General features: G+C 69.2%; 2 protein-coding genes across 2 annotated transcripts; both read left to right on the top strand.

The window, feature by feature from the left end:
• Positions 1 to 6: 6 nt before the first annotated feature.
• Positions 7 to 5,818, top strand: UTP4 (UTP4 small subunit processome component). The gene is made up of 16 exons (XM_052797506.1): positions 7 to 242; positions 805 to 996; positions 1,125 to 1,209; positions 1,342 to 1,431; positions 1,561 to 1,769; positions 1,991 to 2,162; positions 2,244 to 2,335; positions 2,688 to 2,784; positions 3,186 to 3,250; positions 3,380 to 3,502; positions 3,651 to 3,810; positions 4,127 to 4,233; positions 4,435 to 4,530; positions 4,782 to 4,967; positions 5,121 to 5,231; positions 5,619 to 5,818. Exons 1-16 carry the CDS (start codon positions 84 to 86, stop codon positions 5,733 to 5,735), a joined length of 2,061 nt encoding a protein of 686 aa, XP_052653466.1. The 5' UTR covers positions 7 to 83; the 3' UTR covers positions 5,736 to 5,818.
• A 1,061-nt stretch (positions 5,819 to 6,879) lies between these two features.
• On the top strand, positions 6,880 to 15,378 carry SNTB2 (syntrophin beta 2). The gene is made up of 7 exons (XM_052797787.1): positions 6,880 to 7,342; positions 11,631 to 11,841; positions 12,262 to 12,472; positions 12,985 to 13,127; positions 13,358 to 13,554; positions 13,767 to 13,948; positions 14,164 to 15,378. The coding sequence occupies exons 1-7, from the start codon at positions 6,916 to 6,918 to the stop codon at positions 14,254 to 14,256; spliced, it is 1,464 nt and encodes a 487-aa protein (XP_052653747.1). The 5' UTR covers positions 6,880 to 6,915; the 3' UTR covers positions 14,257 to 15,378.
• Positions 15,379 to 16,125: the final 747 nt, after the last annotated feature.

Genomic DNA, 16,125 nt, shown 5'->3' with positions numbered 1-16,125 from the left:
GGGAGAGGGCGCTTCCGGTTCCGGCTGCGCCGCGCGCACGTGGGGCGGAGCGGGTCCCGGCGCGGGGGTCCCGGCGCGGCGGGATGGGGGAGTTCGAGGTGCACCGGGTGCGGTTCTTCGGCCTGGTGCCGGCGGGAGTGCGCTGCCTGGCCTGCCAGCCCCGCGGCAGCCGCCTGGCCCTGGCCCGCACCGACGGCGCCGTCGAGGTCTACAACTTCGCCGCCAACTACTTCCAGGAGAAGGTGAGGCGGCCGGGCCGGGCCCTACCGAGCCGTACCGGGCCCTACCGAGCCGTACCTGGCCGTACCGGGTTGTACCGAGCCGTACCTGGCCGTACCAGTCTGTACCTGGCCGTACCGGTCTGTACCGGGCCGCACTGCACCGTACCTGGCCATACCGGGCCATACTGAGCCATACCAGGCCGTACCAGTCTGTACCTGGCCGAACTGAGCCGTACCGAGCCGTACCTGGCCGAACTGAGCCGTACCGAGCCGTACCTGGCCGTACCGAGCCGTACCTGGCGGTACCGAGCCGTACCTGGCTGTACCTGGCCGTACTGAGCTATGCCTGGCCATACTGGGCCATACCGAGCCATACCTGGCCGTACTTGGCTGTACCAGGCTGTAGTGAGCCGTACCGGTCTGTACCTGGCCATACCTGGCTGTACTGAGCCATACTGGGCCATACTGAGCCATACTGGGCTGTACCCAGCCGCACCGAGCCATACTTGGCCATACCAGGCTGTACTGAGCCGTACTGGGCCGTACTGGGCTGTGCAGCAGGGTAACGGGTTTCCCTCCCCAGGTGATCCCCGGGCATGAGGCCCGGTCGGTGGAAGCGCTGTGCTGGGCGGCGGGAGACCGGCTTTTCGGAGCCGGCCTGAGCGGGGACATCACTGAGTACGACCTGGCCCTGCTGTGCGTGGCGCGCTCCGTCGATGGCTGCGGGGGGCCCATCTGGAGCATGGCGGCTAACAGCAGCGGCACGCAGCTGGCGGTGAGTGCGACCGAGGACCGGGACCGGGATGGCTCTCCCATCCCCGGAGCAGGGGCGGCCTGGCTGGGGTGCTGGCAGAGGGAGAGGGTCCGCCCGGCCCACCGGGGCTGATCCCGACCCTCCCACAGATCGGCTGCGAGGACGGCTCGGTTAAGCTCTTCCAAGTCGTGCCGGGGGGGATCCAGTTTGAGCGGAACCTGGACAGGCGGAAAGGTGAGTCCGGGAGGGCTCGGTACTGCGGCGGCATCGTCCCTCTGTCCCCTCTGTCCATCCCGGCTGCCCCACTCCCGGTGACCGAGTGCCTGTGAATCCACGGAGTCACACCGGGAGCTTCCTTCCCCACAGGCCGCATCCTCTGCCTCTCCTGGCACCCGTCAGACACTCACATAGCGGCCGGCTCCATCGACTTCCTCCGCGTCTTCGACGTCTGTTCCGGTAACTCACAGCCCAAGGCGTGAGCCCAGCCTGTCCCTTGTCCCCTGCCCCGAGGACCGCCAGCACCGGCACGTCTCACGCTCTGAGGGGATCCCCTTGTCACCCCCAACCGTCCTTCCTGCCTCTCAGGCCAAACCGTCCAGAGGATCATGGTGAACTACCACGTGCTGAAGGTGAGGCGCGAGTGCATCGTGTGGAGCATCGCCTTCCTCTCCAGCGGCACCGTCATCACCTCGGACTCCTTTGGGAGGGTGCAGTTCTGGGACTGGCAGCGAGGGACGCTGATGGAGTCCCACACTGTCAGCACCTCGGCCGTCCTCTCGCTGGCCGTGTCGGAGGTAGGCAAGTCCCCCCGTGTGCCCCCCAGGCAGCCAGGGCCCGTCTGGGCTCCTGTGTGCTGGGCCAGGGGTGTTCGGGCAGGAGCTGCCTGGCTCGGTGCCTTTGGTCCGGCAGGACCAGGGCTGGGAGAGAAGCTGCCAGTCCCTGCCTGCCTCCCGGTGCTGCCCTTTCATTCTTCCCAGTCTGTGCCCGCAAACCCCGTCCCCGTTTCTCTCACCAGAAGGAGGACAGCATCATTGTGGGCACCTCGACGGGGGCCACTTACCAGTTTCAGCTGCTGCCAGTGAAGATGGGCAGCCTGGAGAAGCGCTGGGTGCGGACGAAGCCCTTCCAGCATCACACCCACGACGTGCGAGCCGTGGCACACAGCTCAACGGCTCTTATCTCTGGGGGTAGGACTGGCTGCGGTCACGAGGAGGGCTTGGGTCTCTCCCCCCCAGTACCGGTTTGGCTGACCTCTGCTTGGCTTTCAGGCCTGGACGCCCAGCTGGTGATCCGCCCGCTGATGGAGAAGATGCAGAAGAAGGGCTATGACGCCGCACTCCGCAAATTCACCTTCCCCCACGTAAGTGCCGCTCTGAGCGGGGTCTCACGCCTGGCAAGGCAGGCTGGCAGGGCTGGCTCTTCCTGCGGGAGAAGGCTGGCCCTCCCTGCCCTGCTGGGTCCCCTCCCTGCCCTGCTGAGTCCCCTCCCTGGCCCTGGCACGTCTGGAGGCTCCTGCCACAGAGTGGGTAGAAGTTGGCAAGCCCGTCTTGCTGGTCCTGCTGGGTCTCCATCTCTGGGCTCCCATCCCATGGGACCCGAGTCCTTCCTCTCCCCCGCCCTGGCGTCTCCAGCCCCCCAGGGCGTTTCGGCTTTGGCCCAGCCCTTTCTGCCAGGCTGCGGGTTCGTGACAGTCTGCCCGTTTCTGCACACAGCGACGCCTCGTCTCCTGTGCCAGGAAAGCCCGGCTGCTCCTCTTCCAGTTCTCCCAGCACCTGGAGCTCTGGAGACTTGGCTCCACTGACGAGACCGGTGAGTTGCAAGGCCCAGCTCTCCGGTACGAGTCTTGTGGCAGAGCCCGGGCTGCCTGCAGGATTTCGGGCATGAACGGTCCTGCTGTTCGGGCAGCGGAGGGGTGGTTTAGCTCGGGCTCCTTCGTCCCCACAGCCCTGCGCTGGCATGACAGCCACAGGCCGGGCTGTGTTTCCCATCGTGGTGTGTGCCTGGGCACAGGCTGCCCGGCCGGTGCGAGGCTGTGCTCATGCTTCCAGCGGAGCTGGGACAGGCCCTGGGGAGTTCAGCTTCGGGGGAGGTTGGAGAAGGGTCTGGGCTCTCCCTTGGGTGCTGCTCCCTTGGGATCCCCAGCTGCTCGACAGGTCCCCTGTCGTTTCCCCACCGTCACTGATGTGCCATGCGGTTTCTTGTCATCCCAGGAAAGGATGGCGAGGTCCTTCCCTTGTGCCGCATGCCTGAGCACCTCGTGCAGCTCAAGAGCAAGGTAGGGCTGAGCCGGGGCTGGGGGTCCACCCTGGTGCCTGCCCCTCCGCTCTCCCTCTGACGGCTGAGCTGCGTGTGCCAAGCCGCCGGGGGATCTCACGGGCCACACTCGGCCTCTCTGCCTTTCCAGGGTCCGGAGCACATCTACTGCAGCTGCGTCTCGCCCTGTGGCGGCTGGGTTGCCTACTCCACAGCCTCCCGCTTCCACCTCTACCGAGTGCAATATGAGGGTGATGGCGTCAGCATCAAGAAGGTGAGGAGGGGGACGGGCCGTCCCGCTGCTGGGGAGAGGTGGTGGGTGGCTGCGGGGTCCCGGAGGGCTGGCATGGCCAGAGTTGCTTGCAGGGAGCGAGGGTGGCAGCGGTCGGTGGCTGTCAGCACTGCTTTCTCCCCCCTTCAAGGTCCCCAAAGTGCCCAAGCTGCTGCTGCCAGCCTACCAGCTCCAGTTCTCCTCCGACTCTGGCAGCCTCTTTGTTGCCTCCGCTCGAGGCTCCGTCCACGTCCTCCAGCTGGTGGAGCCGGGGGGCTGCAAACACCTGCACACATTTCGGCCACCCTCAGGTTTGGACTGGTGGGGAGCTGGGGGTGTTGGGGAGGTGCTGGGGGGTCCCTGGGCTCCGTGTCCCCTCCCTGCCATGGGTGCAGAGGGGTGTGCAGGGCTCAACATGTCCCCCCTTTCCTGCCCTGGAGTGTGGGGGTCCTTCTTCCCTGACAGCCTCTGCCCTGTGTTTGTGCCACCCTCGTGGCCTGACACAGGTGGGGGAGCGGGGCGCACAGATAGGCAGGGGGGATGTGGGTTTGGATGTTCCCTGGGAGTGGGTCTGGGGCTCCTTGCAGGCCTGAGCACCCGTTACAGCCGGTGAGGGTGTTTCTGCAGGGTCCCCCGAGGCCGTTTACCTGCTGGCATCGAGCGCAGACGGGCACTGGCTGGCCGCAGTCGGCGGGGACTGGGCAATCCACGTCTACGACCTGAAATGCTTCAAGGTAGGAGCAGGTTCTGGAGGAATGACCCCCACTGCCCTCCTGCCTTGGGGGGCTGGGTGTCAGTGGGCTCAGCGCATAGGTCCCCTCCCTGTAAGCCATTGCTGCGTCCCCGGAGCAGGACTGGGGCTGGGCCTGTGGGAAGGGGGGGGTCACAGGCAGCCCCGGTTGTTCCCGTCAGCGTGCTGTCCTCCTGCCTTGCAGCATCACTGCACGGTGCCCACGTACAGCTGTGCGGTGACGGCCCTCGCCATCCACCCCGTCACCAACAACCTCGTTATTGCCTACTCGGACCAGCAGGTAGGAGCTTTCCTCTTGACCCTGGCCCTTTCCCCACGGCTCTCTCCCTGGCCTCTGGGCTTTCTGGCCGCACCGCTCTGCAGGAGAGCCACGGCTCCGGGCGGGCGTAGGGACCCGGCTGGCCTTCGCTGCCTGCTGTCCCTGGCAGGAGCCTGTCCCCACGCAGCGCTCGCAGCCTGCCCGTGTGGGGGTGACGCCAGGGAGGACCGGACCTCACAAGCCGCCCCATCTGCCCTCTTCTGCCTCTCCAGCTGTTCGAGTTCAGCATCCCTGAGAAGCAGTACACGGCCTGGAGCCGCATGGTGCAGAACTGCGGGCTGCACAGGGTCTGGCTGGAGAGGGACTCGCCCATCACCCACATCACCTTCAACCCCAAGAATCCCTCGCACATCCTGCTCCACGACATCTACATGTTCTGCGTCCTCGACAAGTCCCTGGTGAGTCTGCGTGCCGGGTCGGGAGGGCTGGGTTTGTGCCCAGGACATCTCCCCTGCCCGGGCCTGCGGGGAGCGGAGGGAGTGGTGCGCGGTGCCGAGGTGGTGGTGGTGGTCCCAGGCAGCACTGACGTGTGCCGTGCCCTCTCCTCGCAGCCCCTGCCAGACAACAGTGCCCTCCTGATGAACCAGAGCACCCTGAAGCAGCTCCCGGAGACTGCCAGGCAGCGGCAGCTCCACGCCTTCAAGATCTGCAAGAAGTTCCAGGTGGGTGACGGTGTTGCTGGGTGTGTGCTGTGTCGAGGAGGGGGTGCTGGTGGGGTTGGGGGTGCCCTGTGCCCATGGTCCCTGCGGCCCCACCAGCTCCTGTGCCCAGGTGTTCCTGGTTCTATACCAGCACCGGGTGCCCAAGCGGCGGAGCAGAGCTTGGTCTCAGTCCCTGTCACGGCGCAGCCGCTTGCTGCGATCTCATGGGCTCTGGTCGCCCAGCAGCTCCTGCAGCACACACCCCCAAGCAATGCCCCTGGTTACGGCTAAGCCAGAGCCGGCTGCAGGGCCGGCTGCAGGGCCGCTCTGCGTGGCTGAGTCTGGCAAGCCGAGGCAGAGGGGGGCCGGCACCACGCTCTTATCTCCTGCCCCCTCCCTGCCCCACAGCCCCTGCTCTTTGCGGATCTGTTGGACGAGAACTGCCTCGTGATGGTGGAGCGGCCCATCATGGACATCAAGACCCAGCTGCCACTGCCCATCCAACAGAAGAAATTTGGCACCTGAGAGCAGAACCATCTCCTCTAGCCGCAGAAACTGTGTGTGCTGCTTTCCTTGTGTGCTGTAGGAATAAACCCCGCTGTTCTGTACGGCTGCGGGCTCGGGGCTCCTCCTTGCCCTGCACGGCTCCCTGCTCTCGCAGCAGCGGGTCAGGTTGGCACCGGCCTGAGCATGAGGACCCGGCCACCTCGTACGGCTCTCTCCTGCCCATGCCGGTCCTCCTCCCGGGGCTGTGGGGCAAGGTGGCACCCAGAATCTCCTGCCCTCTCACTGGCTGCTCTGCTGGGCAGCGTCGGGTCCCAGTGTTGGCTTCTCTTTCCCAGTGTCGGCCAGCAACTGGGTGGGTCGGTAGGCACTGGGGTGCTGCCTGGGGTAGTGGACTCCCATCCCTTGGATGGACAGACAGATGGCGATTGCTGGTGCTCAGCACCCACATTCAACATCCCCAGCTGGGTGAGCAGCATCTGCCCCTGCTCTGTGCCCAGGGAGAGGTGCTGGCTTGCCAAACCAGAGCCTGCAGCTGCATGCTGGTGGAACTGGGGTGTAGTGGGGTCCCTCTGCCAAACCGCCGCTCTCGGCACATGCACCTCTGCGGTGGCTGTTAGCTGGAAAGCCACGTACCTTCTCCTCCGGCCCTTCCAGTAACACCAGTACCCCATTTCCAGTTTGCGCTTGTACCCTCCCGAGCAGGACCAAGCAGGCTGGTTGGTCCTGAAGGTACAGGACCCACTCCCCTCGCCTTGTACCCCCAAAGGACATCTCCCCATCCCCGAGGAAGGGGCTCTGGGGGAAAATTCTGGCTCTAGGAGCAGCTGCCGGCTCGCTGCCCTAGAAACGAGCGGGGAGCGCGGCTTTGCTAAGCGGGGCTTTAGGCAGAGCCCGGGAAATGGAGCGCGGGGCGGGAAATAAAGCGCGGGGCGGGAAATAAAGCGCGGGGCGGGGCTTCACCGCCCCTCCCTCCGGCGCGACCAATCGCAGCAGCGGCGGCGGATCCGCCGCCGCTGCTGCGATTGGTCGCGCCGGAGGGAGGGGAGGGGCGTCTCGGCCCCGCCTCTCCCGCCGCGCAGAGCCTACCGCAGCGCGCCATGCGGGCGGGAGGTGTGGCCGCCGCGCCACGCCCACACCCGCCGCCCCTCCTCCAGGCCCCGCCCCTTCTCCCGGTGAACGGCGGCGAGCGGCGAGCGGCATGGCCGTGTGGACCCGCGCCTGTAAAGCGGGGCTGCTGGAGCTGCTGCTACGGGAACGTTGGGTGCGGGTAGCGGCGGAACTGAGCGGCGAAGCGTTGAGCCTGACGGCGGAACCGGGAGGCGGCGAGACGGCGGTGCTTAACGGCGTGGTTAACGGCAACGCGGAGGCGGCGCCCGGTTGCGTGCGGAGGGTGCGGGTGGTGAAGGCGGAGGCGGGAGGGCTCGGTATCAGCATCAAGGGAGGTCGGGAGAATCGTATGCCGGTGCTCATCTCGCGTATCTTCCCGGGGCTGGCGGCGGAACGGAGCGGGGCGCTCCGTCTGGGCGACGCCATCCTCGCCGTTAACGGCGTCGATCTCCGGGATGCCACCCACGATCAAGCCGTCCAGGCGCTGAAGAGAGCCGGCAGGGAGGTCATCCTCGAAGGTACCGGCTAACCCCTCCTCCCCGTCCTCCGTACCGGCCCCCCGGTTCTCCCTCCCTCCTCTCCCGGTGCTCCCCCCCGCCCCCGTCCCATGACCGGGTCCCACGACCCCCCCTCTGCTGCTGTCACCGGGCTCCCGGACCCCCGCCTTGGGCCCCTTTTCCGGTTGTGGGACCCCACTCCCCCCACCCCACCCCGCTCACGGTACGTGTCTGCCCACCCCCCCAACCCCGGTGCTGGGTCCCGGCGTGCCCCCGCCTGGCATGGGGACAGGGACAGGGGTGTCCCCTGCCCGGCCAGGGCGCTCCTGCTTGTGGTGGGACGGGGACCCCTCCCAGGTGGGGACAAGGACGGGCCATCTCGGCTGACTGTGCCCCCCCCGGGACAGAGCTGTGCCCCCCCGGGACAGAGCTAGGGTCCCCTTCGACAGACCTGGAGTCCCCTGGCTGCAGTGTCCCCCCAGGACAGTGTGTCCCCCGTCTTCAGGGACAGAGCCCCTGGGGTGGGTGCTTGTGCCCCCCCAAGTCCCCGGGGAGGGCCGTGGCTCCCCAGGGGGTGAGTTCGGGGTCTGCCCGTGTCCCCGTGGGCTCCGTGCTGGCGGCACAGCCGGCTCGGGGCTGGCCTGCCAGAGCCACCGGCTCCTGCCCGACCTGTTCCCGGCAGCCCGACAAGCTCGGGCAGGGCCCGGCTGGCCCGGCGGTGCGTGGCACGGGGCTCGTGCCGTGGGGTGCCGCGCCCTGGGCAGCCGGGAGGACGCGAGCCGCCCGTGCCGTGGGTCAGCATGGTCCGTGCAGGTCCGTGGTGCCGCACACGCCGTCCTGGTGTCCTAGCAAGGCCGTCTGTTCTCTGGTGCGTGGGGCTGCTCCGCGGATGCGGTGCCCGGTGCGTGCCGGGGTTTGGTCGCCTGTGCCTGGCTGGGCTGGGCTGACGCCGGTGGCAGGTGCTCCCGCTCACCTGCCTGCTCCCGGCACGCTGCGCCGGCGTGAGGGCAGGCAGACGGGCTCCTTGGCGCAGCCGTACCTGGCACGGGGTGGCTCTGTGTGGCTCGGCCACGGTTGGGGTGCTGTGGGGGCCGAGGTGCAGCTGCGGTGTTGGGCTCGGTGTTTAAACACCGGGCGGGTCAGGGCCACCGTCGGAGGCAGCGAGAGTCCCCACAGGGGTCTGCGCCGGATTCACCGTCTCCCCACCGCGTCCTTCCCCTCGCTCCTGTCTCGTGCCGCCCGGCCGTTTGATCCTGTCCCGCCAGAGCTCCGGCCCCGCGGCATGTTTGTCCCTCGTTTCCGCCAAGGGTACGGGCGCCGCGGCAGCCGCCCCTTCCCTTCCCGTCGGGGCCGTGGGGCTGCTCATCCGATGGCTGCGGCTGCCCCAGAGCCCAACAGAACCGTCTGGCTCCTGGCTGGCATCTGCGGGCCCTGGAGAGGAGCTGAGGAAGACCTTGGCTGCGTCATCCCACCCTGTTCCTCCTCGCCAGTCACTGGAGGTGCGACCGCCCTGGCAGGCAGGGCTGCCGGGCACGTGCCGGGGCTTCGCCCGGGCCCTGAGCCGGTGGCGGACTATGGGAGCACCAGCCCTGCACCGGCACCCCAGTGGGGCTGGCAGCCCCCGCCCTGGGTGCTGGGTTTGGCCGCAGGGACCCACTCCAGGCACCTTCCTCCCGGGGTGCCTGCAGGCACACGGCACGTTCTGGCATGCTCCGGCGCGCTGGGGGAAGGGAGCCCTTCCGCTTCTGCAGGGGAGCTGCGGGCAGAACTGGCGGCCGGCGGGCACACGGGCTGGCCAGGCGCTGGTGAAGGGGAAGGCCGGTTGCAAGAGCTGACCTATGTGCAAACGTGGGGAAACCTCTTTGGTGTCTTCCCTCTGGGTGTGGGTGCCGGTGGTAGGAGGGGGCTCTGGCCTCGAGGACGGACCGATGCCGTCCGGGAAGTGCATGGGGACTCAGTCCCAGTAAAACCAGCACTAACCCGGCGTTGCTGTGCAGCCGGAGCAGCTGCCTTCCTGCGGCAGGTCGGGCGAGGGGTGCAGGCGGCGGCCGGGTTTCCTTTGCGGTGAGCGCGTAGGCAGGGTGGCAGCGGCTGTGCCGGGGCGGCTGTGCGCTGGCCGCCGGCTCACCAGAAGCAGAAGAGGTGGTGGTAGGTGCCGCTGCCTGGGTGCCAGCTCCATCTCCCCGAAAGCAGGGAGCTGTCTCTGCTGCTGTCCCCGCCGGCAGACACAGTCCCGTGGATCCGCTCGGTGCCAGGGCATGCTTCCCGCGGTGGCCGAGCTGGCGCAGCCTGGCAGCAACTGCCTGCTGGTCCCAGCCGCCGCGGAGAGCCACCAGTGTGGCTGCAGCCCCGCCGAGCCCACGCTCCTCCGGCAGCGCCCCGGCACAACGCTTGGGCTCCCGCACCGCCGGCTGCCCGGCTCGGTCTCTTGCCTTCCCGGTTCCGGGGGCTCTCGGCAAGCCTGGCCTTCGGGGAGGTGGTGGTCGTGCCCCGGCGGAGGTTGGCACTGGCACCGTGGGGTCACGGCACCGCGGGCTGGAGCCCTGCCGGGGACTGGCTGGAAGGTGCCGGGCTCCCGGCCGGCGCTGGAGGCAGCTGCTCACATCTGGCAAACAGCTGTCGAGCGGCCCCGCAGCGGGAGCTGCCGCCGCTGCCGCTACCCCCGCCGGCGCTGCCCTGCCCGGCCAGGCAGCGGGATTAGGGGTGCACGGGGACGGCGGTAATCCCGGGATCAGCGCGGCGGGAGGCTAATATTAACTCGTTTGCTGCCCGCAGCAAGGACAAGCGCCTCGTGGCAGCACGTCCCCACCCCGCCACGCTGCTCGGCTCAGCAAATCCGGCGGGAGGGCAGGGGGCCAGCCTGCCCGCTCCCCATCCCTGCCGGCATCTCCCTGCCCGCGCCGTGGGGGGATTTGCGGCGGGCGAGCCCTGGGCCGCGGCAGGCGTCTGCCCACGGGACCGCGGGGTCCGGCAGTGGCAGGACCGGCCGAGAGCAGGACCTGGGCCCTGCCGCCGCCATCGTTCCCGCTCCGGCAAAGCGCCGGTGGGCCGGCTGGCCTGGCTGCGTTGCGGCATCGTGCCAGCTCCGCGGACACTTTCACCGAGCGGCGGGGAGCTTCGTTTCACAGCGGATTACAGCTTATTTGCTTTTTTTTTTTTTTTGGTTGGTTTTAATTCCCCGCTGCCCCAGGCTGCGTGGACGTCGCTGTTCCCAGCGCGTTCCTCCTTTGGGGGTGGGATGACGGGGCTCGGCGCAGGCAGGCTGCTCTCTCACGGCATGCGTGCCGGCCGGGGAGCCGTGTCCGGGGGGGCCACGGCAGGCAGGGGTCCAGCGCCGGCTGCAGCTTTCCTGCCTGGCCGAGCGTGCCGTCCCGCACGGCCTCATCCCCGCTCTGGCAGGCGGCTCGGCTGACGCTCCCTGACATCTTGAAGGCGTTGGCTTTCCCCGAGCCTGGCAGCTGGCGCAGCCGTTGGCGCTGGTCAACCCACGGCGGCACCGTGGGCTGGATGAACCGGGCTCCGCGGCTCCTGGTCCGGAGCTGGGATGGGCTCCGGGGTGCTGGCGCCTCGCCGGGGCTCTGCTTTGGCTGGGCTGGGTGGTGCTCAGGGAGAGACCGTCCGGGGGGAATAGGAGCCGGTGCCTCCTTCCTTCCTGGCCAGCCTGGAGAGGAGCATGGAGCCGGGATGTCCTGGCCTCAAATCCTCCTCCTCCTCCTCGTCCTGCCGGGAGCGGAGGCAGGCTGCTGGCAGGCGCCGGCGGCAGCGTGGGGTCAGCCTGCCATCAGCGCCCGCGGCGCTGGAAACTTGGCCGGCGTTGTCCTCGCAGCGAGGCGGCCGGGGCGGCTCAGGATGGGCTGCAGCCTGACCTCCTGCCCGGCCCCATTGTGCTGCGCCGCCTTCCCTTTCCTTACGCCCGCGCCGGCTGCCGGTAACGGGGATGAGCCGCCAGCGCCCGTCCCCTGCTTGGGACACCTCCGTCTCAGGGCAGGGTGGGACGCTCCGGGCCGTGGCCCGGTCCCCAGGTCTCTCCAGGGCTGCTGCCCCCCTCCCCGGGGTGGGAAGGCAGGGTACCCCCCTTTCCCGCTGCCTGTCCTCTGCCTGCAACACGAGGCCGGGGGGGGGGCGTGAGTTCAGCTGCCTGGGATGTGGGCTGTGCTGGTGCTGCTGGGAGGGGTCCCGCAGCCCCCCAGGCTTGGCCGAGACCCTGTGCGTGCTCGGGGGGATGACAAGACACCCCTTTGATCAGAGCATCCCTGGGGTGCAGGACCCCTGCCCAGCTGTAACCTGTCCCCCCTGCTTCCCCCCCCAGTGAAGTTCATGCGGGAGGTGACCCCCTACATCAAGAAGCCCTCGCTGGTGTCGGACCTGCCGTGGGAGGGGGCCGCCCCGCAGTCGCCCAGCCTGAGCGGCAGCGAGGACTCAGGCTCCCCCCAGCACCAGGGCCCCCGCGACCGCAAGGTGATCCCCCTGAAGATGTGCTTCGCCGCCAGGAACCTCAGCATGCCCGACCTGGAGAACCGGTGAGGGCAGGGGCTACCCGTGCCCCCCCCCCTCCAAGCCGGTATGGGGGACCCTGCTCCCCACGGACCCCCCGGGACAGGGCTGGGGGCTGCCCCTTGCTGCGACCATGACCTCCCGCTTTCCCTGCTGATTTGTGAAAGGAAAGTCCCGGGGGTTTGGCTGGGGCAAGGGCTGTGCTGGCCCGCCCCCCCTACCCCCCCGGGGTGTTTGGCAGCCTCCCCTGCCTATGAAAAGGGGGGCCCTGCAAATCCCCCCAGTTCTGCCTGCCAGCAGAGCTAGCACCAGTCTGCGCTGGTGGCTCCCCGGCACGGCCAGAGCCCCAAACCAGTGCGGCCAGTTTGCCGGGCTGGGCACGGGCAGGGGCACACTCAGCCAGGTGCCGCTGCTCCCGTCTCACCCAGCGCCGCGTCCCCTCGCAGGCTGATCGAGCTGCACTCGCCGGACAGCAGGAACACCCTGATCCTGCGCTGCAAGGACACGGCGACGGCGCACTCCTGGTTCACGGCCCTGCACGCCAACATCACCGCCCTGCTCCCCCAGGTCCTGGCCGAGCTCAACGCCATGCTGGGCACCGGCGGCGCCGCGGCCGGCGGCAGGGAGGTGAAGCACATCGCCTGGCTGGCTGAGCAGGTACGCACGGCCGGGGTTGTGCCGAAGATGCCCGTCTGGTGCCGTTCCCGCGGTCAGCAGCGCCGATGGGGCTGTGGTTGCAGCCGCGTGGCTGCTGGAGAGCCCTGCCGCCGGCCTGGGCACCGGGCTCTGCCGCTCTCCCATTCCCCATCTGGCCGGCCGGCTGCGCCCCGGCGAAGGCAGCGCTTTCCGTGCCCTCGGTCCCCTCTCCTGTTGGGATTTCCCGGCTGGAGACGCTCATCACCCCCTCGCTTTTCCATGAATTCACTGCCTGAGAGCCGCAGCCTGCCCGGGCACCGCGGCGAGCTCGGCCCCGGCAGCGGGGTCCCCTCGGGATGGCCGCTGGCCACGGCGCCTTGCACAGCTTTACACGGACGCTGCCGAGAGCCCGGCAAAGCGGAGCCGCTGGCTGGGGGTCAGCCCGGCCGTGGGCGCAGGGAGCGGGGTGCCTGGGCAGCGGCGGGTGCCTGCAGCCCCCGGTGCCCCTCACCGTGCCCTCGTGTCTCTCGCAGGCGCGCCTGGACGGAGGGCGGCAGCAGTGGCGGCCGGTCCTCATGGCGGTGACGGAGAAAGACCTGCTGCTGTACGACGGCATGCCCTGGACCAGGGACGCCTGGGCTTCCCCCTGCCACAGCTACCCGCTGGTGGCTACCAGGTGGGCTGGAGCGGGGGGGCTGGACCCCTCTGCCTGCATCCTCCGGGGACCAGCTCCCCTCGGCCGCATCCAGCTCCTCCGCTTGTGTCTTGGCTCTGCCTCTCGCCGGAGCAGGGGGAAAGACCCCGGAGTGCACGGAGCGGCGCGGTGCTGGCGCGGTGCTGGCATAGTGCTGGCGCTGCCGTCGTGCCCCTGACCCCCTCCCTATCCGTTCCTGCCCCCCTCCCCAGGCTGGTCCACTCGGGCTCGGGCCGCCGCTCGCCCTCCCTGGGCTCGGAGCTCACCTTCGCCACCCGGACGGGCTCTCGCCAGGGTGTGGAGATGCACGTCTTCCGCGTGGAGACCCACCGGGACCTCTCCTCCTGGACACGCGTCCTCGTCCAGGGCTGCCACGCCGCCGCCGAGCTGGTCAAGGAAGTGACCGTGGGTGAGTTCTGTGGGGTGGGGGGGACCGTGGGTGAGTTCTGCGGGGCGGGGGGGACCCCTGGGGCTCTCCTTTTCCCTCCTGGGGCTCTGGGGTGCCGGCAGGGCGAGGGCGCAGCGGGACCTGGGCTGCCCGGTGGGGATCTCCGCTCTGGGGGGGGGGGTCTCGCAGGCAGCAGGGCAGGCGGGGGGGCTAAGCCCTGCGTGTGCCCGCAGGCTGCACGCTGGGTGGGCAGGAGGTGCAGCTCTCCATCCACTACGAGGGCGGCTTCACCATATGCCGGGAAGAGCCGGGCGGCAGCGTCCTCTTCCGCTACCCCTACGAGAGGCTGAAGATGTCGGCAGACGACGGCATCAGGACCCTCTACCTGGACTTCGGGGGCCCCGAGGGGGAGCTGGTGAGGAGGGGGGCAGCCGGGTTCACCCCCCGATTTGGGAGGTCTTCCTCCAGGGGGGTAGCTCCTGCTTCCCCCCCCCCCATCCCTGCGGCATCACGGCTGCCTGGTACCGTCGGTTGGGAGACCCCAGCCCCGGCTGCGAGACCCCCGGTGCCCCCCCGGGGGTTTGGTGTGCCGGTGGTGGGGCTGACACTGCTGTCCATCTCCCCCCCCAGGCGCTGGACCTGCACTCCTGCCCCAAGCCCATCGTCTTCATCCTGCACACCTTCCTCTCGGCCAAAGTCACCCGCATGGGGCTGCTGGCGTAGGCGGCCCCGGCCCCCACCACAAACCAGCCGGGGACAGCGGAGGGGCCCCCCCCCTCGCCCCTCCAGCCCCACCAGTGCCTTGCCGGGGCTGGGACTCGCTGCCCCGAGAGCCGCCGGGGATATGGCAGGACGGCTGTGCCGGCATGGGGGTGAGCCTCTCCTGCTCCGTGCTGGCGGTCCCGGCCCCCCCCCCCCCCCAGCACAAGGGGGGGCCGGGGCACAGACACCAGCTTTAACCCCCCCCGGGGCCTGAAGCCATCACTGATCTCACCGCCTGTGCCTTGGAGCGGGGCGAGCCTGGCCCCCTCCCCCCCAATTGGGGGACCCCCGGTGTTCCCCCCACCCACGTTGGGGGGAGCCAGCGCCCTCCCTGCCTTGGGGCTCCCCCCAAACGGGGTCACATTGTCCCTGCATGGGACGGGGCTTGGGCCACGAAGCCCCCCCCGGCATTGCTGCAGCATGGGATCCCCTTGCCCCGCTCAGGGTGGGGAACACACACTTGTCTTACTGGGGGCCCTCGCGGGGACGGACGGGGCTGCCCCCAGCCCCGGGTTGCTCATCCCTGGGGGGGGGCAGGCAGGGTGCAGCCCCCCGACCCCCCCCCGCTGCCCCCAAACCTCCCAAAGCTGGAAAACAAATCTGCCCCGGGGCAGAGGGGCTGGGGGCTGCCTGGGGAGCCCCCCGGGGCTGCCCCCAGGGCTTCCCCCTGCCCCCCACTGCAGCCTGTGCCCCCCTGCCCGGGAGCTGCTGCGTGGGTCCGGCCCCGCGCTGCCGGGGGGGCTCGCAGGCCCCTCGTGGGTTTGGGGCAGGACGTGTAGATTGATGCACTTTTGCTTTTTGTACTTTCCCTCCCCCCGGGAGGGGGGGCAGCTCCTGCACCCCAGGGTGCTGGGGGGAGCCCCGGCCATGGTGGGAGTGGGACCCCCCCCGGGCTCCCCCCTCCCGGCTGAGGCCCTGTTACCCCCTCAGCCAAACTCTGCACATTTTTCTGCTTCCCATGGGGTTGTGCTGGCTGGGTGCTGGGGGGGGGGGGGGTCTGGTGGGGTGCCAGGGGGTGCCAGCCCCCGGCCTGGGGTTGTGGCTTGCACACAGGCACTACAGGTCCTGCCCCCCCCCTCCGCCCACCCAGCACCAGCCCTGGGTGCCGCACGCCCCTTCTATTTTTGTATTCTTTGTAAATCGCTATTTATATCAGATTGCCTTTTCTGGGGTCTCTGAGTCTCACTCTGGGGGTGTCCGGGGGGGCGGTGGGTGTCACAGGGGGGCTGTTACAGTGCCTGGGGGGGGGGGAGGGGGCGGTGGCACTTAATTCCCAGTACAGCACATGTCGGGGGGGTGGGCAGTGCTGGGCTGCCCAGTACAGGAGAGACTGGGATGTACTGGACAGAGCCTGGCGTGGGGGGGGTGCTGGGTAGGGGGGGACTGGGGCGTCTCGTAGTGGGAGCACGTGGGGGGGCTCATCGGTGGGCACAGGTACCGGCACGTATTTGGGGGCTGTGTATGGGCACTCGGGGGGGGGGGGGGGTGTGTGCACGCACACGTGTGTGTGTGTGTGGGGGGGTGTGGATGCAGGTGTACACACTATACTTGTGTACACTCTGTGTGTGTGCACGCTGACGGGTGGGGGGGGTGCAGGGGGTGCCCGTACCCCCAGCCGGGTCCGTAGGTGTGCCCACGCGCGGGTCCGGGTGTGGACGTGGGTGTGTGCGGGCGCCTGCACACGTATCCGGGTGGTTGGGGGGGGGGGTGTGCGTGTGTGGTGCGCGCACACGCGTGTGCTTGTGGGTGTATGTGCGGCTGCCCACAGCCGCGGGGGTCCCTGCGGGGACACACGCGTGTCGAGCTGCACACGCGTGTGCCCACCCTCGC

The sequence above is a fragment of the Harpia harpyja genome, chromosome 9, assembly GCF_026419915.1.
Source record: "Harpia harpyja isolate bHarHar1 chromosome 9, bHarHar1 primary haplotype, whole genome shotgun sequence".
In the NCBI taxonomy this organism is placed as follows: Eukaryota; Metazoa; Chordata; class Aves; order Accipitriformes; family Accipitridae; genus Harpia; species Harpia harpyja.
The sequence above is the reverse complement of the archived record's forward strand: the minus strand, read 5'-3'. Positions and strand labels throughout refer to the sequence as shown.